The 27,386-nt window shown below is 41.3% G+C and overlaps 1 protein-coding gene across 1 annotated transcript in view; it reads left to right on the top strand.

Annotated features, from left to right (window-relative positions):
• dock3 (dedicator of cytokinesis 3) overlaps positions 1-27,386 on the top strand; it is a 721,249-nt gene that overhangs the window by 124,681 nt on the left and 569,182 nt on the right. Inside the window, exon 6 of the mRNA XM_060835046.1 lies at positions 3,716-3,864. Coding sequence (XP_060691029.1) covers positions 3,716-3,864 — 149 coding nt within the window. The remainder of the gene's footprint in view (positions 1-3,715; positions 3,865-27,386) is intronic.

Genomic DNA, 27,386 nt, shown 5'->3' with positions numbered 1-27,386 from the left:
TGTTTTTAGACAGGTTACGTTATTCTATATTCTGTTCTCTTTTGTTCATGTTTCATTCTGTAGTCTGTAAATAAGCTGCATCACTCTATGGATATCCACCTAACATCTGCCTAAAACAATTTTTAAAAAGTTAAGGTCTGGACTACCTTTTAAAAATGTTTCGAAGGGGCCTAACCCAGTCCGTAACACCAGTCTGCTGTGCTGTCTGAAGAAGAGAATTTCAAAGGCTAATGACTGTCTGAGGGAAGAACTTCCTCTTTTCTCTGTCTTAAATGGGAACTACATTATTTCTAAACTGTGCCCCTGAGTTCCACATACCCAGAAGGAGAAATGTATACTCTTAGTGTTTATCATATTAAGCCCATACAGAATCCTGTATATATAAATAGAATCGTTTCTCATTCTTCTAAACTCCAGTGAGGAAAGACATAACTTGTTTACCCTTTCCTGCTAAGATGGTCCTTTCCAGCTATGAATTACTCCTCAATCTTTTCTGAATTATCTACATTGCTTTAGTGTGTTATATCTGTCCCTTATCCACTTTAAATTCCATCCCCAAATCTGCCTATACCTTTCACCAGTTTGTCTTCTAAATGATTTTACATTCAGCATTTCAGTTTGACAAGCTGCCTATTTATACTTTGTCAACAAAGTCTGAGACTGTGTTCTCCCCTGGCCATTCAAGTCCAAAAATTCTGATAATGAATTGGGTCTACCACTTTTAATCCTGCTTTAGTTCTATCAACATCCATTTGTTGAAATTCAGTATTTCCTGTCTATCAACCTACTTCCCATCAACCCTACAAGATTTTCTCATGGTCAGTTTTTCTGATAAACCTTTCTCAGCCACACATAAAACATTTTATGAAAATCCATTTTCATTATTTTCTGTATACCAACTCTATCCAACTAGTCACTGCTTCAAAATACATTGATCTTGTTAAATATACTTTACTTTAAGAAAAGTGTACTGGCTATCCTTGATCAATCCCTGCATGTTTAAATGCTCATGAGTCACAGCTTATAGCATGGGTTCTAAGTTCCCAGATTTTTTTCTCCTCCTTTGTCTGATCAGAAGTACTCAACAATCTGCCCTATTATAATATTGCAAAACGATTGCCAGTGACTCTACATTCTCCATCTTGGACTTTCTCAAATTCAGAACAATAAATAGAACAAAAGACTTGCAACAGTTCTGCTTAGATAAGCTAGATATCCTCCATTTCATTAAATGCTTTAAAAATTGACTTAAACAAGTAGATTGAATTAGAAAAGCCATTTCTCATTCAAAACTGGCCAATAAAACCTTAATTATTCACACAGTATGCCGCGTAAGTGAAATTGACAGGTTCTGTAAGAGTGTAGATATTTAACCTGGCAGTAAGCATACATTTCACTGCTGTACAAAATTGTAAACATGTGAGACCAGTCACTGTCTTTATGTTGTGTCTCCAACCTGGCAGGTTTTAAATGCTTGTTGACAGCTTGTTGATAATCAAATTTGGAAATACGTTTTTATTCATTATTATGGGCATGTGTACTTTTCCTTTCACGCTTTGAGCTGCAAATGTGTTGCTGGTCAAAGCACAGCAGGTTAGGCAGCATCTCAGGAATAGAGAATTCGACGTTTCGAGCATAAGCCCTTCATCAGGAATAAGCATATTCCTGGCTTATTCCTGATGAAGGGCTTATGCTCGAAACGTCGAATTCTCTATTCCTGAGATGCTGCCTAACCTGCTGTGCTTTGACCAGCAACACATTTGCAGCTGTGATCTCCAGCATCTGCAGACCTCATTTTTTACTTTCACGCTTTGACTTTGACTTTGTTCCTGATGTTAATGTTGTTATACTTGGAATCACGTTGTCTTAGAAAAATTAGTCTACTTCCAGAGTCATCAGAGATTTTTTGATACTTGTCAATAAAATTATGATTCATCTCACTTTCTTCAGCATTTGTTATTTTGTAGCATTTGTACCTGTGGGGAGGGGGTACCTAGTATTAATTCACAGACCTATTTGTTTTTGGCGTAAAGGTTCAAATCCAGCCCAGACTAACAATACCTAGGTAAAGTTAAAAATCACACAACACCAGGCTATAGTCCAACAGATTTTTCTGGAAGCACTAGCTTTCGGAGCACTGCTCCTTTTTCAGGTGGTTATCGAGTATAAAGATCGGAAGACACAGAATTTATAGCAAAGGTTTTCAGTGTGATGCAACTGAAATTATATATTGAAGAAGACCCGGATTGTTTGTTAAGCCTCTCATATTTTAGAATGACCATGTTGGTTTCAGTTCTTTCATATGTAAATCCCAGAATTTTTTTTAAAAAATGACATTCTCAAGTGAACTTTAACAAGAGGTGCCATGTTGTCTCATATAATGCATTGAAGGTGTGAGGTGCCCTGTGTAAGGTTGTCTGTGCCCCTATGTTGAGAGTGATTCTATTTCTACGAAAGGTATTTACAGAATCTTACATGGATCCATGTAGTTTTTGAGCAAAATAAAATATAATTATGCAAGTACAAATTCACCCCACAAACTTATATCTGTGTGCATGCATGTGGGTGTTTGTGTGGTGGGGGGGCTATGAGTGTCTGTAAAACAGTGTGTAGTGCAGTGGGGTCACCTGTAGTGTGACATGGACCACTGGGAGGGATATCTCTCTCTCTCTCTCTCTCCTCACTCCTCTTTCTCTTCTCTTCTCTCTCTCTCTCTCTCTCTCTCTCTCTCTCTCTCTCTCTCACACGCACACGCACACGCACACGCACACGCACTCTCTCTCTCTCTCTCTCTCTCATACGCTCACACTTATACCCATGCACGCACCCTCACAGACTTATACCCTTTACACTCACATTCACACACATACACACACTCTTTCATAGACGCTCATACCACCCACCCACCCCCGATGAACACATACTTATACGTTTGTGGGGTAAATTTGTACTTTATTTTGTTTCACTCAAAAACTGTATGGATCTATGTAAGATTCTATGAATACATTTTTAGAAGGAACTGAGAAAACTGAAACCAAAATGGTTATTTTAAAAAATGAGAGACATAACAAACAATTCAATATATAATTTCAGTAATTATGTACTGAAATATGACACTGTAAACTTTTGCTATAAATTCTGTGTCTTCTGAACTTATACTCCACAACCATCTGATGAAGGAGCAGCGCTCTGAAAGCTAGTGCTTCCAAGTAAATCTGTTGGACTATAACCTGGTGTTGTGTGATTTTTAACTTTGTACACTGCAATCCAACACCAGCGCCTCTAAATTATGACTACAGTTTTTTGGAATTAATACAAGTAATATTCTTCAATTATGTCACAATTGTAGCTATCTGGGGAATGATAACATTAATATCAATGTCGAAGGGAATGCTGCTCAGAATTTTGAGGGATGCACATGGAAAATAGAGAAATATTTACTTGTGTTACTGCACTATCACTGATATAGGAGAATGCTTGATGATGACAGTTAAGTTTTAGGAATACAAAAATGCACTATTTCACTCTAGGTGATAAAAATCATATGGAAATGAATTCTTTTCCTCCCTCTATTACCATGGCGGGAATAGTAGGAATATAGTTGGTTTGTGGTCGGGAGATGTACTGCCAAATCTGCAGGATGAAGTCAAGCAGATACTTTCTGTAAAATATAATAACTTCTGTTTAAATAGCTTCTATCTATTTCCTTCGACAGAAACACAAGGTGGACTTATTTTACAAACTGCGGCATGTAATGAATGAGCTGATTGATTTGCGGAGACAACTTCTATCTGGTCACCTAACTCAAGACCAAATCCGTGATGTCAAACGACACATTACAGTCCGCTTGGACTGGGGCAATGAGTAAGTTAATCTAGAGAATTTTGTTTATTATTAATATTTTATTTAGTGCTGACTGTTTGGAGTAATTGTCACTTTTTCACTGTGTTTTGATTTGGTTTGATTTGATTTATGATTGTCACATATTCCCAGGTACAGTGAAAAGGATTGTTTCGCATGCTATTCAGATAAATCGAACCTTCCTAAATATATCAGGGTAATACAGAATATAGTATTAGAGCTACAGAGAAGGTACAGAGAAGGATCAACTCTAATATATGAGAGTTCCATTCTTAAGTCTGATAACAACTGGGAAGAAGCTGTTCTTGAATCTGTTGTTGCACGTTTTCAAAATTTTATATCTCTTGCTGAATGGAAGAGGGTGAAAAGAAGAATAACATAATTATGTTGGCTGCTTTCCAGAGGCAGCGAGGAGTATAGATGGAGTCAGTGGAAGGAAGGCTGATTTGTGTGGTGGACTGGGCTGCGCTCATAACTCAATAATTTCTTGCAGATTTGGACAGAGCAGTTCCAATAGGGATAAAGTGAGGACTGCAGATGCTGGAGATCAGAGTTGAGAATGTGGTGCTGGAAAAGCACAGCGCACAACAGGTCAGGCAGCAACCAAGGAACAAAAGTATCGACATTTCGGGCATAAGCCCTTCATCAGGAATGAAGCTTGTCCAGAAGTCCTTCATCAGGAATGAGGCCTTCCTCCTGATGAAGGGCTGCTCCTGCTCCTTGGATGCTGCCTGACCTGCTGTGCATTCCCAGCAGAGCAGTCACCATACCAAGATGTGATGCAACCAAAAGAGAAAATGCTGGAAAATCTCAGCAGGTCTGGCAGCATTTGTAAGGAGAGAAAGGAGCTGACGTTTCAAGTCTAACTGACCCTTTGTCAAAGCTCAACTTTGACAAAGGGTCAGTTAGACTTGAAACGTCGGCTCTTTTCTCTCCTTACAGATGCTGCCAGACCTGCTGAGATTTTCCAGCATTTTCTCTTTTGATTTCAGATTCCAGCATTCGCAGTAATTTGCTTTTATAAGATGTGATGCATCTGGATAGGATGTTTTCTATGATGCATCTATAAAAATTAGTAAGAGTCATTGCAATGATTGGTGAGAGTCATTGTGAGTCTCTGACTTTCCAGTGCCATATCGGAGTTGAGTATAAATAAGCAAAAGCTATTGTCAAAAAGCCAAATTTGCAATCTTCATTAATAGGAATTTTATTTATTTTTATCTCCGCTACAGTGCAGTAATTGAATACTTAAATGCTGGAAAGTTATTGACCAGTTTGAGTTTTGTGAGTAATTTGTATGAGTTTAGAAAACTGTTTTAATATTAGGAATCAAGCAATAATTTTTTCTTGTCCAGACCAGTTGGATGTTTTTGCATGTTCAGAGAGGTGGTCATATGACAGCTTAAGAGCCTGGAGGGAATGGGTGACTACTAGGCAATCCAAGAGAAATTGAGATCCTACTCTGTGTTTCAATTCAGAAGTTGATGAGGGTGCTGATTCCTCAAGGGAGTACAATCAGAGAGCCATACGTGTGGCATTGCAAGCAGCTCAGCTATACGGGAGGGCAATTAAAAGAAATGGGGAGGGATAGTGCTAGGGGATTTCTTAGTTATGAGGCGAGTATCCAGGTGGGTCAGTGCAGAGTTGATGGGCTGACTGGCCTCTATTTGCACTCATCGGGATTATATAATTCTATTAAAGAGGAATGTGATCTTATAATCAGAATTTAGGGAGCTAGGTAGAAAATTAGAGAGCAGGACCCCAAATATAGTAATCTCTGGAGTGCCACATGTAAGTGAGTACGGAAATAGACAGATGAATGCATATCAGGAAAAATCACGCATAAGGGAGAACTTTAGGTTCATGGGACACTGTGGATCTGGGGAAAATGGCATCTATACACATCAGATGGGGTGAACCTGACATTGGGAAAGTTTTAAACTCACTCCATTGATTTGATTTGGCAGATGTTTTGGAACAAAGAGAGGATAGTAGAGAAGAATACAAGACCTCATAAAGTACTTACAAATACAGTTACCACTCGTAGAAAGAATAGCAACTTAATGGGTAAATCAGAGTAAGGAAAAAAGAAGTGAAGTCAAAAGCAGGCTAGCTGTTCATTTATGTGATTGTATGGAGTATCATGAATAAGATTAGAGAGTTGCAGGTGAAAATTGCCACATGGAAATCTGATGTTGTGCAGCTAACGTATACGGGGCTCAAGAAAGAAAAAGATGGACTGTTAACTATTCCTGGGTAAAGGCTGTTCAGGGAAAAATATAAAAAGTAAGCGAAGGAGGAGGAGTGGCAGTACTGGGTAAGATGAACTTTCATTGCTGAAGAAAAAGGGTGTTGTTGAGAGTTGAAGGACAGAATTAATTTGAGTCATAGAGATGTACAGCATGGAAACAGACCCTTGGTTCAACTCGACCACGTCGACCAGATATCCCAACCTAATCTACTCCCACTTGCTAGCACTCAGCCCATATCCCTCCATACCCTTCTATTCATATATTCCAGATGCCTTTTAAATGTTGCAATTGTACTAGCCTCCACCACTTCCTTTGGTAGCTCATTCCATACAAGCACCACTCTCTGCATGAAAACGTTGCCCCTTAGATCTCTTTTATATCTTTCCCCTTCACTCTAAATCTATTCCCTCTAGTTCTGGACTCCCCCACCCCAGGGAAAATACCTTGTCTATTTACCATGCCCTTCATAATTTTATAAACCTCTATAAAGTCACCCCTCGGCCTCCAACACTCCAGGGAAAACAGCCCCAGCCTATTCAACCTTTCCCTATAGCTCAAGGCCTTCAACCCTGGCAACATCCTTGTAAATGTTGTGGTTTTGTTCGCCGAGCTGGGAGTTTTTCTTGCAAACATTTCGTCCCCTTTCTAGGTGACATCTTCAGTGCTTGGGAGCCTCCTGTGAAGCGCTTCTGTGCTGATTCCTCCGGCATTTATACTGGTTTGAATCTGCCGCTTCTGGTTGTCAGTTGCTGTCCGCTGCAGTGGCCGGTATGTAGGGTCTAGGTCGATGCGTCTGTTGATAGAATTTGTGGATGAGTGCCATGTCTCTAGGAATTCCCTGGCTGTTCTCTGTTTGGCCTGCGCTATAACAGTGGTGTTGTCCCAATCGAATTCATGTTGTTTGTCATTTGAGTGTATGGCTACTAGGGATAGCTGGTCGTGTCGTTTCGTGGCTAGTTGGTGTTCATGGATGCGGGTTGTTAGCTGTCTTCCTGTTTGTCCTATGTAGTGTTTTGTGCAGTCCTTGCATGGGATTTTGTACACTACTTTGGTTTTGCTCATGTGGGTATCGGGTCCTTTGTCCTGGTGAGTTGTTGTCTGAGGGTGGCTGTTGGTTTGTGTGCTGTTATGAGTCCCAGTGGTTGCAGCAGTCTGGCTGTCAGTTCAGGAATGCTCCTGATGTATGGGAGTGTGGCCAGTCCTTTGGGTTGTGGCATGTCCTCATTTCGTTGTCTTTCCTTAAGGCATCTGTTGATGAAATTGCGCAAGTATCCGTTTTTGGTGAATACCTTGTATAGGTGCTGTTCTTCCTCTTTTTGTAGTTCAGGTGTGCTGCAGTGTGTTGTGGCCCTTTTGAATAATGTCCTGATGCAACTTCGTTTGTGTGTGTTGGGGTGGTTGCTCTTTCATAGTTCAGGACTTGGTCTGTGTGTGTGTGGCTTTCCTGTATACCTTCGTTGTGAATTCTCCGTTCAGTGTTCTTTGTACCATCACGTCTAGGAATGGGAGCTGGTTGTCCTTTTCTTCCTCTCTTGTGAATCGGATTCCTGTGAGTGTGGCATTGATGATCCGGTGTGTGTTCTCTATTTCTGTGTTTTTAATGATTACAAAGGTGTCGTCCACGTATCTGACCCAGAGTTTGGGTTGTAATTGCGTTAGAACTGTTTTTTCTAACCTTTGCATTACTGCTTCTGCTATGAGTCCGAAGGTCGGTGAGCCCATGGGTGTTCCGTTGATTTGTTCATATATCTGGTTGTTGAAAGTGAAATGTGTTGTGAGGCATAGGTCCAGTAGTTTAAGTATGCCATCTTTGTTAATAGGTTTAGCGTCCTGTTGTCTGTTGTGTATGTCCAGCAGGTTGGATATTGTTTCTCTGGCTAGGGTTTTGTCAATAGAAGTGAACAATGCCATTACATCGAATGAGACCATGGTTTCTTCCTTGTCTATGTGTATATTTCTGATGATGTCCAGGAATTCTTGTGTTGACTGTATAGAGTGTCTGGATCCGCTGATCAGGTGTTTCAGTTTCTGTTGTAGCTCTTTAGCCAGTTTGTGTGATGGTATTCCTGGTAGTATGGGTCTGAGTGGGATGTCTGGTTTGTGTACTTTAGGTAGTCCATAGAATCTGGGGGTGTTGTTGCATCAGGCCATTATTCAAAAGGGCCACAACACACTGCAGCACACCCGAACTACAAAAAGAGGAAGAAGAGCACCTATACAAGGTATTCACCAAAAACGGATACCCGCGCAATTTCATCAACAGATGCCTTAAGGAAAGACAACGAAATGAGGACATGCCACAACCCAAAGGACTGGCCACACTCCCATACATCAGGAGCATTCCTGAACTGACAGCCAGACTGCTGCAACCACTAGGACTCATAACAGCACACAAACCAACAGCCACCCTCAGACAACAACTCACCAGGACAAAGGACCCGATACCCACATGAGCAAAACCAATGTAGTGTACAAAATCTCATGCAAGGACTGCACAAAACACTACATAGGTCAAACAGGAAGACAGCTAACGATCCGCATCCATGAACACCAACTAGCCACGAAACGACACGACCAGCTATCCCTAGTAGCCATACACTCAGATGACAAACAACATGAATTCAATTGGGACAACACCACTGTTATAGGGCAGGCCAAACAGAGAACAGCCAGGGAATTCCTAGAGACATGGCACTCATACACAAATTCTATCAACAGACACATCGACCTAGACCCTATATACCGGCCACTGCAGCGGACAGCAACTGACAACCGGAAGCGGCAGATTCAAACCAGTATAAATGCCAGAGGAATCAGCACAGAAGCGCTTCACAGGAGGCTCCCAAGCACTGAAGATGTCACCTAGAAAGGGGACGAAATGTTTGCAACAAAAACTCCCAGCTCGGCGAACAGAACCACAACAACGAGCACCCGAGCTACAAATCTTCTCACAAACTTTGAATCCTTGTAAATCTTTTCTGAACCGTTTCAAGTTTCACAACATCCTTCCAAGAGGAAGGAGACCAGAATTGCATGTAGTTTTCAAACAGTGGCCTAACCAATGTCCTGTGGCGCAACATTGCCTCCCAATTTCTATACTCAATACCATGACTAATACGTGCGACTCTACTTTCAAGGAGCGATGAACTTGTGCTCTAAGGTTTTTTTGTTCACCAACACTCCCTAGGACTTTACCATTAGGTGTATAAGTCCTGCTAACATTTGTTTTCCCAAAATGGAACACCTCACAATTATCTAAATTAAGCTCCATCTGCCACTCCTCAACTCACTGGTTCAACTAATCAAGATCCCATTGTAATCTGAGGTAAACGTCTTCAATGTCTACTACACCTGCAATTTTAAGGACAAAAAGAGTACAATTGCATTGGTAGTTATAGTCTATCAATTACTAAATAGTAAAAAAGGATGTAGAGGAGGGAAATGCAGGGAAAATGCCAACCTTATAGAGTAATTAAATGGGGGACTTTAATTATCCAAATACACACTGACATATTGGTCATGTAAGGGGCAGCAAAAGGCATGTGTTCAAATGTGTATTGAAGAGAGTTTCCTGCAGCAGTGTGTGTCCAGTCCATCAAGCTCGGTTTTTAGAAATGAGCTGGGCCAAGTGGATCAAATGTCAATAGGGGAACATCAAGAGGACAGTGAGCGTTGTTTTGTAAGGTTCAGGATAATGGTGGAGAATGACATCAGTCAATACAGAATAAGAAAATCAATTGACAGAAAGCTGATTTCAATTGGTAAAGATTAGAGCTGAGCAGGATAGACTGGAACAAGAGGTTGGTGGGAAACCATAACTAGACAATGAGCTGAGTTCAAAGAGGAGATGGTTCGGCTATAGTCTGAAAGACTTACCGGTAGGACAAACAAATCCAAAGCTCCCTGGATGACCAGGGAGATACAAATTAAGATAAAGAGGGGGAAAAGCTATGCTTATGACTTGTGTCATGTGGATAATACAATTGAGAACTGAGAGGATTACACAAGGTTCATTGGGAAGCTGAAAAAGCAGATAAGAGAAGCAAAAAAGAATGATGAAAAAGGCTGGCAACCAGTATAAGTGAGTGTTCCAAAGTCTCCAAATGCATGTAAGTAGTAAATTCATAGTAAAATCGGGCTTATAAGAGACCAAGAAAGGGTTTTCAACTGTCTTTATAAAAAAGGGAGATACTGCCTAGGACCTAGTGACATATGATAAAATTCTGTTTGAAGAAATTCCTCCTCATCTCAGTTATAAAGGGCCCTCCTTTGTTTCTGAGGCTGCATTGTTGGGGCCCTAATTCTTTCTACTACTGGAAACATCTTCGCCACATCCACTCTATCCAGGTCTCTCAGTATTCTATGAGTGATTGCTGACAATGGTTTAGGGAACGGAATGCACTGCTTCAAGTTGTGATGGAAGCAGATTCAATGGAGATGTTCACGAGGGCATTAGACAATTATTTAGATAGAAATAATGTACAAAGAAATGGAGGAGAAGAGATTGGCATAAACAAATGATGCTCGTTTGAAATGTTGGTGCAGGCAAATGGGCCAAATGGCTTCTTTTTTGTTATAACATTTGTGTGATTCTGTAAACAGAGAGAGAGTTTTGATGTTCATGGGTTCACAGTTTATTAAAACCTATTTGCATAATCTTGGGATGTATTACAATTGAATAAAGAACAAAGAAATTTACATCACAGGAACAGGCCCTTCAGCCTTCCAAGCCTATGCCAATCCAGATATTCTGTCTAAACCTGTTGCCTATTTTCTGCTCCCTGACCATTCATGTATCTGCCTAGATACATCTTAAATGACACTATTGTTCCCACCTCCACCTCCTCCACTAGAAATGCATTCCAGGCACTCACCACTCTCTGTTTAAAGAGCTTTCCGTGCATATCTCCCTTAAACTTTTCCCCTCTCACCTTGAACTCGTGACACCTAGTAACTGACTCCCCCACTCTGGGTGAAAAAAATTCTGCTATCCACCCTGTCTATACCTCTCATGATTTTGTAGACCTCAATCAGGTTCCCCCACCTAACCCTGCCCCCCCCCCCACCCCACCAACCTTCATCTTCCTAATTAAAATATTCCTAATCTACTCAACCTCTCTTCAGGCAACATTCTGGTGAACCTCCTCTGCACCCTCTCCAAAGCATCCACATCCTTTTGGTAATGTGGCGACCAGAACCGCGCACAATATTCCAAATGTGGCCGAACCTACTCAGTACTCTGTCTGATGAAGAAAAGCATGCCATATGCCTTCTTGACCACTCTATTGACTTGCGTTGCCACCTTAAGGGTACAATGGACCTGAACACTCATATTTGTGCATTAGTTTTCTACAGGGCTTTTCCATTTACCATATAGCTCGCTCTAGAATTGGATCTTCGAAAATGCATCACCTCGCATTTGCCCAGTTTGAACTCCATCTGCCATTTCTCTGCCCAAATCTCCAATCTATCGATACTCTGTTGCATTCTCCGACAGTCCCCTTCACTATCTGCTACTCCATCAATCTTAATGTTATCTGCAAACTTGATAATCGGACCACCTATACCTTCCTCCAGATCATTTATGTTTATCACAAACAACAGTGGTTCCAACATGAATCCCTATAGAACACCACTTGTCACATTTCTCCATTTTGAGAAACTCCCTTCCACTATCACTCTGTCTCCTGCTGCCCAGGCAGTTCCCTATTCATCTAGCTAGTACATCCTGGACCCTATGTGACTTCACTTTCTCCATGCCCGAAACGTCAATTCTCCTGCTTCTTGGATGCTGCCTGACCTGCTATGCTTTTCCAGCAACACATTTTCAGCTCACTTTCTCCATCAGCCTACCCTGGGGAACCTTATCAAATGCCTTACCGCATCAATCAACTTTGTTACTTCCTCAAAGAATTCTATTAATTTGGTAAAACATGACCTTCCCTGCACAAAACCATGTTGCCCATTTTCTTCCAAATGTAAATAGATTCTATCTTTCAGTAGCTTCTCCAGCAGCTTCCCTACCACTGACAGCAGGCTCGTCAGTCTATAATTACCTGGATTATCCCTGCTACCCTTCTTAAACAAGGGGACAACATTATCAATTCTCCAGTCCTCTGGGACCTCACCCGTGTTCAAGGATGCTATAAAGATATCTGTTGAGACTCTAGCTATTTCCTCTCTCGCCTCCCTCAGTAACCTGGAATAGATTCCACCCGGACCGAAGGACTTGTCCACCTTAATGCCTTTTAGAAAACCCAACACTTCCTCCCTCCTCCTGCCACCTTGACATGGAGTAATCAAACACCTATCCCTAACCTCAACATCCATCATGCCAAGTACTCATTAAGAATCTCATCCATTTTGTCTGACTCCTCATATAACTTTCCTTCTTTGTCCTTGAGTGGGCCAACCCTTTCTTTAGTTACTCTTTTGCTCCTTATATATGAATAAAAGGCTTTGGGATTTTCTTTAACCCTATTTGCTAAAGGTATTTCATGACCCATTTTAGTCCTCTTAATTCCTCATTTCAGATTGGTCCTATTTTCCTGATATTCTTCCAAAGCTTCATCTGTTTTCAGTTGCTTTGACTTTATGTATGCTTCCTTTTTCCTCTTAGCTAGTCTCTCAATTTCAGCTGTCATCCTTAGTTCCCTAATCTTGCCATTTCTATCCTCATTTTCACAGGGACACGTTGTCCTGCACTCTAATCAACCTCTCTTTAAAAATCTCCCACATTTCAAATGTGGATTTAACCTCAAATAGCTGCTTCCAGTCCACATTCCCCAGCTCCTGTCGAATTTTGTTATAGTTAGCCTTCTGCCAGTTTAGCACTCTTCCTTTAGGACCACTCTCGTCTTTGTCCATAAGTATTCTACAACTTACGGATTTGTACCTGTGAGGTCCTACCTTTTTAACTTAGCTCCTAACTCCCTAAATTCTGCTTGTCAGGCCTCATTCCATTTTTTAACCTATATTCTTGGTCCCTGTATGCACTAAGACAGCTGGCTGTTCCCCCTCCCTGTTCAGAATATTCTGCAGCTGATCTGAGACATTCCTGACCCGTGCACCTAGGAGGCAACTTACCATTCGGGAGTCTCATTTTCAACCACAGAACTGCCTATCTTACACCCCTTGCAATTGAATCAGCTATGACTATGACCCTTCCACTCTTTTTCCTGCCATTCTGTATAGCAGAGCCAGCCTTGATGCCATGAACCTTGCTACTACTGCCTTCCCCTGGTGAGCCAACTGCACCAACAGTATCCAAAACGGTATACCTGTTTTGGTGACAGATGACTGCAGCGGAACCTGCACTGCCTTCCTGCTCTTCCTCTGCTTTTTGGTCATCTATTCCCTTTCTCCCTCAGCAATCCTAAACTGCAGTGTGGCCAATTCGCTAAATGTGCTATCCACTACCTCCTCACCATTGCAAATTTTTTAAAAAATCAGTGAAATTTACATAATTTGACAACCATTTTTTTCAGTGTGCAGTGAACTGGAGAAGTATTTTCATTCACATTCTTCTCCAGTTCCTGAGTTGTATTTCTGGAGAGGACAGTGGTGTGGTAGTAATATTTCTGAATTCGTAATCAAGAACATCAGGGTTGGGGATGTTGGTTCCAAACGCACCATGGTGGGTGGTGAAATTTGTATTCAGTAAAACTCTGGTATAAAAGAAGCTGACATAATGGCAATGACTGATTGTCATACAAACCCATTTGCTTTACTTTAGGCAAGGAAGTTTACCATCCAGATCTGGCTTAAATATGACTCCAAACAACAGCAGTATGGTTGATTCTTAACTGCCTAAAGTGTTTGATCCAAGGTGTAGATTTTAAATCACATGTAGAGACATTCTATCCTGATCACCGTCATGTTTGGTGCCTTATCTTCAAAGGGTTTGCTTTACAGAAATGTTTAAACTATGCAAAATCAGAAAGCCATATTCCCTCCTGGAGGCAGAAATTATCAGCATCTGTGCAGAGGAAAGTAATGTTAACATTCCAAATCTGTAATCCTTGATTAGAACAATCCTCATGAAAGAAAACTTTCTCCCGCTGTGGATGCTACCAGACATGCTGAGTATATCCCACATTTTTGGTTTTTAAGTCATATTTCCAACATTTACACTTCATTATTTTTGTGGCCTCAACAGGAGATAGTTTTGTAACATTTTGAGCCTCATGATCCTTCCAGAAGGAAAATTTTGTTTTTTCACCACAGAAGCTTGCTGCTTTTTTCCAGAACTTTCCATTTGTATTTTAGATCACCAACATACTGATACATAACATTTTCAGAAACTGCACCTTTTATTCTTCAAAGACTAAGAAGGAGTTGAATAAGCATTAAAATATAGCATATTTTCATTTTGTGTGTGTCTTTTAAAAATGTTGCTTCTATTTTTATTATATAACTAATATAGTTGGCTTTTTTGTACTACATTTTAGTCTATGCTCAATGCATGTTTTCACTGCTCATAGAAACTGGAAATATAGAAGGGATAAATTGTACTTTCCAAACTGTTGATAAAGAATCATAGCTAAGGTTGGGTCAATATATTACCACTAATAACAAAAAGTGAAACAGGGAGTTTTTAACCTGGTAAACAATGAGGTTCACTTCCAAAAAAAATGTCAACTGTCTGAAAAGCCGCAAACTGTAAAAGATATAAAAAGACTGAGCACCAGTTTCAGCTACAAGAGCTGCTTGCTTTGAAGGGATTAGGAATATCAAAGGATGGAGATGCAGCAGGCTGTACAAAGACAATGGTACGTTGGCCTTCATGGCAAGAGGTTTGAGTACAGGAGCAGGGATGTTATGCAGGGCGTTGGTGAGACCAAAATTGGAATATTGTTTGCAGGTTTGGTTTCCTCATTTGAGAAATGATGCTCTTGCTATAGAGGGCATGCAGTAAACTTTGCCAGACTGATTCCTGGGACAACAAGACTGATGTATGTGGAGTGTTTAAATTGGTTAGGATTATATTCGCTGGAATTCAGAAGAATAAGACAGGATTTCATAGAAAGTTATAAAATTCCAACTACTAATCCTGGCAGCTGCCTGCAGTGTGTTATGGGCTTGAGCTCCAGGTGGACTGGATGTTGACAAACTAGCACAGATAAATTTCTGTTCCCTCCCCCCCACCCACTAGTGAAAAGAAATTTGTAGGTGCATATAAAATCCAGTCCTTGGTACATGTTTGTCTTACAGAAACAAGTGTGTCTCTAAAACAAATAAAACTCTGAAAGAAATTCTGAAAACCTCATCGGATAGCTTTCAAAAGTGCATCCTTCATAATAGCTACTTTCTGTCAAATAGGCTTCTTTTCCAAAACCTTTGATGCCTGTTATTTGTATTTTCCACAATCACATAGTAAAACAAATTGGACTCTGTTGTCTTCAATTATTGTTTGAGGAACAAGTGTTACTTTTCTTGAGGGAGGACGAGAAAGTGCTCTAAACTGAAAGGGTTCTTGTCAGAATTCTAGTTCAAATAATAATGTTCAAGATTGTGGTTTATTTTATATATTTCTGTATTGTTATGATTTCAGCTAATTATAATACTGCACAAGTCAGATCCCAGAGTGAAGCCTAGCTTGGTAGAGTATAAATTTTACTTTTGCTATGTGGTTACTGTGTTGGTCGATCACTGGACATATTTACACAAGGCTACCAACAAAAGTACGTAAGTTTATTATACTGAAGAAAATTACAATTTGGAAAGATCTTACCATAAACAGCAATATTCTTTGCAGTCTCTCAACTCTAGTGAAATACCACTCCTGTCTTAACTCTTCAATTTTTTTAATCAGTTGACAAGAACACAAGCATTTCTTACTGTCACTTTCTGCATATTCACTAAGTGAAATTGTCTACCAGAGAGACAGACTAACTCTCTCAAACTAACTTCTAAGGAAAACAATTCCAGTATATTGCATAGTTAACTTGATTACTTCCATGTTACTAAACAATACATCTGCTGGTATTCATCTTTTGTTCAGAAATGAGCCTGGTTCTGGTCTTTGACCTCCTTCTTTTGGGTTCTAAAAACTTAAAATTAGTGAACACTCCAGATTAGATTCCCTACAGGGTGGAACCAGGTCCTTTAAGATAGCATGTCTAATCCTGTCACTTAAGTCAAGTGATTTCTTGAATATTAATTTTACTTACTGCTAAAAAAGAAAATTGTCTCATACTTGCACAAAAAAGAAGTCACTTTCACAGAACTAAAAACTAAAAATCAATTCATTTTAAAATCCAAGTTCCCAAAAAAAATGTTTAAAACCTTCACACTGTAGATGTTGAGGGTTACTTTAGGAAAAGAAGACATTAATTACCATGCATGGAGATAATTTCAGACCATTTGGGATTATAAATATAGTAACTAGGGGACATGGATTTAAAATAATTAACAAAAGAACCGGAGAGGAAATGAGACATTTCTTCACATAAAAGATTTTTAGTACAACCTGAAAGACGTGTAGAATTACATTCCACAAAAGCTTTTAAGAGAAAATTGGACATGTCCTTAAAGAGGACTAAATTGTAGTATTATGAGGATAAAGCTGAAATAAGGAATTCAATTGAAGAATTCCTTCAAAGAGCTAGCATGATGGGCCAATGGATTATTTCTTTCAAAGATACTACAATTATTTTCCACTAGATTTAAATTCCTAATTCTATTTTAAGTTATTTTATTTTTACTGTCATATTGTTTCATATTTCATAATTCACAATTTTATGTGACAAGTTTAGAAAGTTCCTCGACTCATTACTGGGATGAAGGGCTTATCTTATGAGGAAAAGCGGACGCTACAACTGACTTTATCATTTAAAAATGTTGCAAGTGTATCATATGAGTTGCAGGATATTCCAATGGAGATAGACACCCTCACAAATACGACTGAGGTTGGGTAGCACCACTTGAGTGCAGGTAGATACATAGCCTCACTCAGGACATATCCTGATCAGAGAGGGGCCCTCAATTGGCCCTCAGCAAAACCCCAAAACAAAGGCAAGCCTGGGCCAAACAGTTAAAGTTTTCTTCAGGTTTCACGGCTGGCAAGCCATTGTAGTTTTTGCTGGTATTCAAACTTAAGACAGCAAGAATCTTACCAGACCTAAATTAAGTAAGACAATTTATAGGCTGGATTCCAGGAGAGTTCATATCCTAGACATCCACCTATATCTAGTCTGGAACAGTTAAATTGCTTAGCAACATCCATATCAGAACCAAGATAAACATCTGGTTAAATAATGAGTAGGAGAACCTAATCTTTAGATGCAGCTGCATCAGTGATCACAAAGCCAGTTTTTAATAAAATTCAATCTGGATCCTTAACTTTGTGCAAAACCTCAGCTTGGCTGAGAACCTATATCAGGAAACCTTTACAGATTAAGTGTACAACTTCAGTTCCAATTTCTTATGAAAAGCTGCTGGTTTTTGTAGATTGTAGTGAACGATTTGGGCCCAAGCTTGATGGGGTAAATTTGCTTGTGAGAGATTGACCTAGGTTGGCTCAACAATTTTCATAAATTGTTGTCTGAGTGCAGCCCTAATTAAATCCTAAGGACCATCAGAGGAGTAAAAACCACCTTGAAGTTTAGCAGGAAGCAATTACATGATTCTACAAGGCTCACCCAATGCCATTTGCCTTATATACAGAAGGAGGGGCAGAAATCAGAAGCTGAAAAGCAAAGGAATCATCAAACCAATCCAATTCACTAAATGGGCTCCACCAATTGTACCGATTGTGAAGTCCAGTGGGCAGGTTCACCTTTGTGGGGATTTTAAACAAACAATAAACTGCTTTGCACAGGTCAATAAATACCCAATCACTTGAATAGAATATTTATACACAAAGCTGGCTGGGGGAGGCTGACCTTCGCGAAGCTAGACATGAACAATGCTAACTTGCAACTATGCTTAGATCTGGATTCCCATAAGTATGCTACAATTAATATCCATAAGGGCTTGTACAATACTCAAGACTGGCATTTGGGATCTCAAGGTCTACCCCTGGTCACCATTCACCTAGATTACATCCTCATAACAGGGAAAACTAATAAGGAATACGTAAGAGAACTTGAAAATGTTGTTCTAGAGTTTTTTTTTCCAAAGAAAGATGTACAGCTAATAAAGGAAAAATGTGTTTTCCATCCCCCAAATGACCTACTTGGCTACAGTATTGATAACACCGAATCACATCTGTTGGAAGATGGAAGAGATGACTATCAAAGGTGCCCCTGTCTCTCACGTCTGTCCAGGAGCTTGAATCATTTCTTGGGCTGGCATATAGAACATAGAACATAGAAGGATACAGCGCAGTACAGGCCCTTCGGCCCTCGATGTTGCGCCGACCGAGTCCTACCTAACCTATACTAGCCCAATAACTTCCAAATGCCTATCCAATGCCCGCTTAAATGAACATAAAGAAGGAGAGTTCACCACTGATACGGGCAGGGCATTCCATGAACTCACAACCCGCTGTGTGAAGAATCTACCCCTAACATCTTTCCTATACCTACCACCCCTTAATTTAAAGCTATGTCCCCTAGTAACACCTGACTCCATTAGCGGTAAAAGGTTCTTAGTATCTACCCTATCTAAACCCCTAATCATCTTATACACTTCTATCAAATCTCCCCTAAACCTTCTCTTCTCCAATGAGAACAGCCCCAAGTGCCTCAGCCTTTCCTCATAAGATTTTCCTACCATTCCAGGCAACATCCTGGTAAACCTCCTCTGCACTCGTTCTAAAGCTTCCACATCCTTCCTATAGTATGGCGACCAAAACTGCACACAATACTCCAGATGAGGCCTCACCAGAGTCTTATACAACTGCAACATGACCTCAGGACTCCGGAACTCAATTCCTCTGCCAATAAAGCCCAGTACACCATATGCCTTCCTCACAGCACTATTTACCTGGGTGGCAACTTTCAGAGATCTGTGTACATAGACACCAAGATCCCTCTGCTCATCCACACTACCAAGTAGCCTACCATTAGCCCAGTAATCCATCATCTTGTTATTCCTACCAAAGTGAACGACTTCGCACTTAGCTACATTGAATTCCATTTGCCACATTTCCGCCCAGCTCTGCAACTTATCTATATCCCGCTGTAACCTACCACTTCCTTCCTCACTATCCACAACTCCACCGACTTTCGTGTCATCCGCAAACTTGCTTACCCAGCTTTCAAGTCCTTCCTCTAGATCATTTATAAAGATAACAAAAAGCAATGGTCCCAAAACAGATCCTTGTGGTACACCGCTAGTAACTGCGCTCCAAGATGAACATAATCCATCAACTACTACCCTCTGTCTCCTTCCAGCCAGCCAATTCCTAATCCAAACCTCTAATGTATCCTCAATGCCATACCTCCGAAGTTTTAGCATTAGCCTACCATGGGGAACCTTATCGAACGCCTTACTAAAATCCATATACACAACATCTACTGCTTTACCCTCATCCACTTCCTTAGTCACCTTCTCAAAGAACTCAATAAGGTTTGTGAGGCACGACCTGCCCTTCACAAAACCATGCTGGCTATCCCTGATCACGTTATTCCTACCCAGATGTTCATAAATCTTATCCCTTACCATTCTCTCTAAGACTTTGCCCACCACTGAAGTCAGACTCACTGGCCTATAGTTACTAGGGCTATCCCTACTCCCTTTCTTGAACAATGGGACCACATTCGCCATCCTCCAGTCCTCTGGTACTATTCCCGTTGACAATGACGACATAAAAATCCAGGCCAATGGCTCTGCTATCTCCTCCCTAGCTTCCCATAGGATCCTGGGGTAAATGCCATCAGGCCCAGGAGACTTATCTATATTCATCCTTTCCAATATTCCCAAAACCTCTTCCCTGCATATTTCCAGGGCATCCATTCTAATTATTTGTGATTCCATATTCACATCAGCAACAGTGTCCTGTTCCTGAGTGAATACTGATGAAAAGTACTGATTTAATGTCTCTCCAATCTCCTCCGCCTCCACACACAACTTCCCACTACTATCCTTGACTGGACCAATACCTACCCTAGTCATCCTTTTATTCTTGACATACCTATAGAAAGCCTTTGGGTTTTCCCTAATCCTACCAGCTAAAGACTTTTCATGTCCCCTTCTCGCTTCTCTTAGCTCCCTCTTTAGCTCCTTCCTGGCTACCTTATAACTCTCAATCGCCCCTACTGAACCTTCACGCCTCATCTTTACATATGCCGCCTTCTTCCCTTTCACAAGGGACTCCAATTCCTTACTAAACCACGGCTGCCTCACAAGGCCCTTTACACCATGCCTGACTGGTACATACCTATCAAGGACACGCAGTAGCTGCTCCTTGAACAATCCCCACATCTCATTAGTGTTCTTCTCTTGAAGCCTGTTTTTCCAATCCACACAACCTAAGTCATGCCTTACTGCATCATAATTTCCCTGCCCCCAGCTATAGCTCTTGCCCTGCGGCGCACGATTATCCCTCTCCATCACTAAAGTAAAAGTCACCGAGTTGTGGTCACTGTCCCCGAAGTGCTCACCTACCTCCAAGTCTAACACCTGGCCTGGTTCATTACCTAGAACCAAATCCAATATAGCCTCCCCTCTTGTTGGCCTGTCGACATATTGTGTCAGGAAACCCTCCTGCACACATTGTACAAACACCGACCCATCTAATGAACTCGAGCTATAGCTCTCCCAGTCAATATCTGGGAAGTTAAAGTCCCCCATAACAACCACCCTGCTACCTTCACTCTTTTCCTGAATCATCCTCGCAATATTATCCTCTACTTCTCTAGGACTATTAGGAGGCCTGTAGAAAACACCTAACAGGGTGACCTCACCTTTCCTATTTCTAACCTCAGCCCAAACTACCTCAGATGGCAAGTCCTCTTCCATCGTCCATTCCACTGCTGTGATACTGTCTTTGACAAGTAATGCCACGCCTCCCCCTTTTTTACCCCCATGTCTGATCCTACTAAAACATTTGAACCCTGGAACGTGCAACAGCCATTCTTGTCCCTGTTCTACCCACATCTCTGTAATGGCCACAACATCGAAGTCCCAGGTACCAACCCACGCTGCACGTTCACCTACCTTATTCCTTATACTTCTGGCATTGAAGTATACACACTTCAATCCACCTTTCTGGTTACAGGCACCCTCCTTAGAGATCGCTGCATTATTCCTAACCTCCCTACACTCAAGGTCCTGTACCCTAAAGCTACAGTCCTGGTTCCCATGCCCCCGCGGAGTTAGTTTAAACCCTCCCAAAGAGCACTAGCAAACCTCCCCCCAAGGACACTGGTGCCCCTCAGGTTCAGGTGTAGCCCATCCTTTTTATAGAGGTCCCACCTTCCCCAGAAAGGTCCCCAGTTGTCCAGAAACCGGAATCCCTCCCTCCTGCACCATCCCTGTAGCCACGCATTTAACTGCTCTCTCTCCCTGTTCCTCGACTCTCTATCACGTGGCACGGGTAACAAACCAGAGACTACAACTCTGTTTGTTCTAACTCTGAGCTTCCAACCTAGCTCCCTGTAAGCCTGTCTGACATCCTCACCCTTCTTCCTACCTATATCGTTGGTGCCAACATGGACCACGATCTGGGGCTGCTCCCCCTCCCCCTTAAGGACCCGGAAAACACGATCAGCGACATCACGTACCCTTGCACCTGGGAGGCAACATACCAAACGTGAGTCCCTGTCGCCCCCACAAAACCGTCTGTCTGTACCCCTCACTATTGAGTCCCCAAGAACTATTGCTCTACCTTTCTCCACCCTACCCTTCTGAGCAACGGGGCCAGGCTCCGTGCCAGAGGCCTGAACCTCGTTGCTTGCTCCTGGTAAGTCATCCCCCCCACAAGTATCCAAAACGGTATACTTGTTCTTGAGGGGAATGACCGTAGGGGGTCCCTGCACTGGCTTCCTCCTCCCACTCCCCCTCACTGTCACCCATCTATCTTGAACTTTCGGAGTAACTACTTGCCTAAAGCTCCGATCTATGACCTCCTCTGCCTCCCGAATGATCCGCAGTTCATCCAACTCCAGCTCCAGTTCCCTAACACGGGTTTGGAGGAGCTGGAGATGGGTGCACTTCTTGCAAGTGTAATCAGCAGGGACGCTAATGGCTTCCCTCACCTCATACATGTTGCAAGAGGAACATTGCCCTCTCTGCACTGCCATCCCTCTAAAAGTAAGCTTTCCTTAAAAAAAAACAACAAAAACCAACTAAATCTAAAGAAACAAACAAGGAAAATGCAGCACTTATATGTATTATGGGAAGTTCATACATAATTTGGCATCCATCCTGGCACCTTTGCATCAACTTCTAAAGAAGGGTTAGCCTTGGAAATGGTCGCATTGACAAGCCCTAGCTTGGAGACAGGAACTTCTACCAATATCTTTATGGATGAAAATTATGATACTCACAGACCACAAACTCTTACATGGTCTGCTGAGAGGAAATGCAATGCTACCTGTTGCTTTGGGCCGGATTCATTGGTGGGCTGTAATACTAAGTGCTTATAATTACAAGTTAGAACACTGTCCAGAAGGCTGAGTTGCAAATACGAATGTATTGAATCACCTCTCATTAGCAGATACACCACCGGTGGTAACCCTAAAGGAAGAGTCTGTAATAATATTAAGTTTTCTGGGCATGTTTCCAGTCACAGTGGACAATATTAGACTTGGGACCAAGAAAGATCCAGTCCTTTTAAAACTGAAACAACCGGTATTGATTGGGGAAACCAAAAGGCCATAACAACTAGAATTGAAACTTTTTTGGACCCATAGGGACCAGCTCAAGGTAGAGGATGGCTCACCAATCTATAGTTCCCTGGCTTTTCTTTAGCACCTTTCTTAAATAGTGGCACCACATTAGCCAACCTCCTGCCTCCCCGCACCTCATCTGTGACTATCAATGACACATCAGCAAGGGGCCCAGCAATCATTTCCCTAGCTTCCCACAGAATTCTAGGGTAGACCTGATCAGTCCCTAGGTATTCATCCACCTTTATGCATCTTAAGGTGTCCAGCATCATTTCCTTGGTAATATGGACAATTTTGAAGATGTCACCAACTATTTCCCCACATTATATACCTTTTTTGTCCTTCTCCACAATAAACACTGATGTAAAGTATTCATTTAGTATCTGCCCCATCTCCTGTCGTTCCACACATAGGCTGCCTTGCTGATCTTTGGGAGGTTGTATTCTCTCTCTAATTAACCTTTTGTCCTTGATTATTTATACAATCCCTTTGGATTTTCCTTAACCCTCTTTGCCAAAGCCATCTCATGTCCCTTTTCTGCCCTCCTGATTTCCCTCTTATGTATACTCCGACTGCTTTTATGCTGTTCTAAGGATTCACTTGATTTCTGCTGTCCTATCTGACATATGATCCTTTTTCTTGACCAAATCCTCAATTTCTTTAGTCCTTCCAACATTCCGTACCTACCAGCCTTGCCTTTCACTCTAACAGGAATGTAGTGTCTCTACACTGATGTTATCTCATTTTTGAAGATTTTCTAGCCGTCCTTTTACCTGTGAACATCCGCCCCAATCAATTTTGAAAGTTCTTGTCTAACACTGTCAAAATTGGCCTTCCTCCAATTTAGAATTTTAACGTTTATATCCAGTCTATCCTTTTCCATCACTATTTTAAAACTAATAGACACGTCCCAAAGCGTTCTTCCACTGACACCTCAGTCACCTGCCCTGCCCTATTTCTCAAGATTAGGTTAAGTTTTGCACTTTCTCTAGTAAATAAATCCACATACTGAATCAGAAAATTTTCTTGTGCACACTTAACAAATTCCTCTCCATCTATCCCCTTAACACTATAGCAGTCTCACTCCATCTTTGGAAAGTTAAAATCCTACTATAATCACCCTATTATTCTTACAAATTACTGAGATTTCCTTTTAAATTTGTTTCTCAATTTCCCGCTGACTATTGGAGGTCTATAGTACAATCCCATTAAGGTGATGTTCCCTTCCTTGTTTCTCAGTTCCACCCAAATAACTTTCCTGCACACATTCCCAGGAATATCCTCCCTAAGTGTAGCTGTAGTGTTATCCCTAATCAAAAACTCTACTCTCCCTCCTCTCTTGCCACCCTTTCTATCCTTGCTGTAGCATTTGTATCCTGGAACATTAAGCTGCCAGTCCTGTCCATCCCTGAGCCGCGTCTCTGTAATTGGTATGATATCCCAGTCCCATGTTCCTAACCATGCTCTGAGTTCATCTGCCTCCTTTTTAGGCCTCTTTCATTGAAATAAATGCAGTTTAAAGTATCAGGTCTACCCTGTTCTCTGCTGTTTTCCTGCTTGCCTGGCCTGTTTGACTTCCTCCTTTCCTAACTGTACCAGTCTCAGACTGATCTCTTTCTTCACTATCTCCCTTGCTGTTGTTGTGAGCAGTTGTTGATGGGTAACACTCGCCAGGACTATGGCGTTTTATTCACAAGGCAACTGTTGCCCTAACTGAAGCCACCATCGCTCCCTCCCACACTCTGTCCGTGAGCCCTCCAACTGTCTGATGGCAAGAAGCGGGTCGTCAGTGCCATCACACAGAACACTGCAGCTGCGTGGCACTCTCTGATCCCTTTTAATCCTCGCACGATTTAAGGAGGCCTTGTGTGTGAATCCTGCTTGATGCCTGCTTTTTGTTTTGTTTCCTAACATAAATTATTCTGATCTGTGTGCAGCGTGGGCTTCTCTCTTCTCAACCTTTCTCTGTCCTCTATCTCTACCTTTGCAGCACAATCAGTTATCCAAACAAAATACTCCTCGCCCATCTTGTTCGGTAATCGAGGTTGTTCTGTACTGTTTGAAACCTGTCTATTTCTTCCTCAAAATTACTCATCATCCCAGCCTACATGACACTCTGAGGTAATGAACTCAACAGAATCGTGATTCTTTGAGAGAAGTAATTTCTCTTCATTTCTCTTTTAAATCTGTTACCCTTTATACTAAAACTATAACCTCTCATTCTAGGTTGTCCCACATCCTTTCTATGTGAAAACCTGACACTACCATTTGCAAAAGACACACAGCCTTCAATGTACTGAGTCATTTACATCTTAAAGTTCAGCTCATAACTAGCTGTCAAACTTTAAAATTGTTAAATTATATAGTATATCTGAATGTGGAAACTGCAGTGACCCATAACCCTTTTTGTTTCTACTTTCATCTCGGGATTGAATTATTTCAAAGTCACCATCCCAACTTATATCAGTTAGAATTTCCATAACCCCATCCTAAACATTCTCTCCCACCACTCTTTCCCTCGCTGTCATTGAATTACTCTGGATATATGGCTTTCAGATAGGCTATTCTGTCCAACAGATCATGCCCCCGGTTTATTTCAGCTTGAGTGTGCCATCTTTCATCGCCTAGGATAGTAATTGTAACCCTTTCTTTGTCCTCAACGTTTCTTTAAATGCAATTATACTAGCTACTTCTATTGTGGACCAGGCCGAACCCCCTCCCCCCTCCCCCCCACTTCAAATATATCAAGGAGCTAGCCAAGATCCTAACTTTAATCTTATTTAAAGGCAAGTTGGAGTCATACCTGACACATAAGAAAATGGTCGTGGTTGTTGGAGGTCAGTCATCTCAGTTCCAGAACATGTTTGCAGGAATTCCTCAGGGTAGTGTCCTCAGCTCAAACATCTTCAATTGTTTATATCAATGATCTTCCCTCCATTATTAGGTCAGAAGTGGGGATGTTCATCAATGATTGCATTATGTTTACTATTCGCAGCTCCTCAGCTACTGAAGCAGTTCATGTTCAAATGTAACAAGATCTTGACAATTTTCAGGCTTTGGTTGACAAGTGACAAGTAATATTTGCGCCACACAATTGTCAGGCTATGACCATCATGAGTAAGAGACAATCTAACCACCGCCCCTTGGCATTCAACAGTGTTAGCATCATTGAATCCTCCACTATCAACATCCTGGAGATTATCATTGACCAGAAACTCAACTGGACTCACCACTTAAACACGGTGGCTACAAGAGAATATCAGAAGCTAGGAATACTGTAGTGGGTAACTCACCTTCTGACTCCTCAAAGCTTGTCTACCATCAACAAGGCAAAGTGAGGAGTGTGATGGAATACTCCCACTAGCCTGGATGAGTCCAGCCGCAACACCATCCAAGACAAAGCAGCCTATTTGATTGGCACAGCATCCGCAAGCATCCACTCCCTCCACTATCGATGTTTAGTTGCAGCAATGTGTATTACCTACAAAATGAACTGCAGAAATTCACCAAAGATCCTCAGACAGCACCTTCAAACTCACGACTACTTCCATCTAGAAGGACGAGGGCAGCAGATATATGGGAACATCACCACCTTCAAGATCCACTCCAAATCTCTCACCATCCTGATTTGGAAATATATCTCTGCTTCTTTGCTGTCGCTGGGTCAAAAGCCTAGAATTCACCTCCAATGACATTGTGAGTAAACTCTCAGCAGGTGGATTGCAGTGGTTCAAGAAAGCAGCTCACCACCATCTTCTCACGGGCAACAAGCTAACCAGCGACATCCATATCCCACAAAATGAAGCTTTTAAAAAAGTGTAAGGTTCTGTGTTCCAGATGTAATTCAATTGGTTACACTACCCAGCTTTAAGCAAAACATACTTTATTCTTGACCTTCAGTTAAAATATTAACAAAAGAAAGAAGAATAGTGATAACTTTAACTTGTTTGGAAAACTTAAAGGAATAGTAAATTATTTAACTATTAAACAGCAACTGTTATGATACAGTAAAATCCTAATCTAATTCATCAAACGGTTTTATTTCCTTTTCCTTTTTGTTATGCCAGGGTTATTCTTTCTTCTTTCTTTGCTATTGCTCTAATTCAAGCTGCTTCATTTGTAATTAACTTTTAGCTATTTCTAAAGATATTGATTATGTTCCTGGCAATTGTAAATGCTGAGTCATTGTCACAATTATTACCCCTTTCATAACAGATACAAGCAATTGCAACTCCAGTTTGCTTGCCAATTCTGAAAGTTTTGTCTTGCTCACTTTCAGTAAAACACCAAATGTGAATTCTTCAACCCCCTCCCCAGAAACTCATAGCAACTGAAAGAGCCACTATTACACTTTCACACCCGTTTTAAAACAACCAATGCAACACCCCTCCCCCCCCCCGCCTCGAATAAACACCATCAATCATCACTCACTGTCTTTGATTCCAATAATCCTAAATTCAATCTGGAATTAGAGACTTTGATCCTGACAAGAACC

The sequence above is a fragment of the Hemiscyllium ocellatum genome, chromosome 14 (assembly GCF_020745735.1).
Source record: "Hemiscyllium ocellatum isolate sHemOce1 chromosome 14, sHemOce1.pat.X.cur, whole genome shotgun sequence".
Taxonomy (NCBI): domain Eukaryota; kingdom Metazoa; phylum Chordata; class Chondrichthyes; order Orectolobiformes; family Hemiscylliidae; genus Hemiscyllium; species Hemiscyllium ocellatum.
This window is presented reverse-complemented; position numbering and strand designations above follow the sequence as displayed.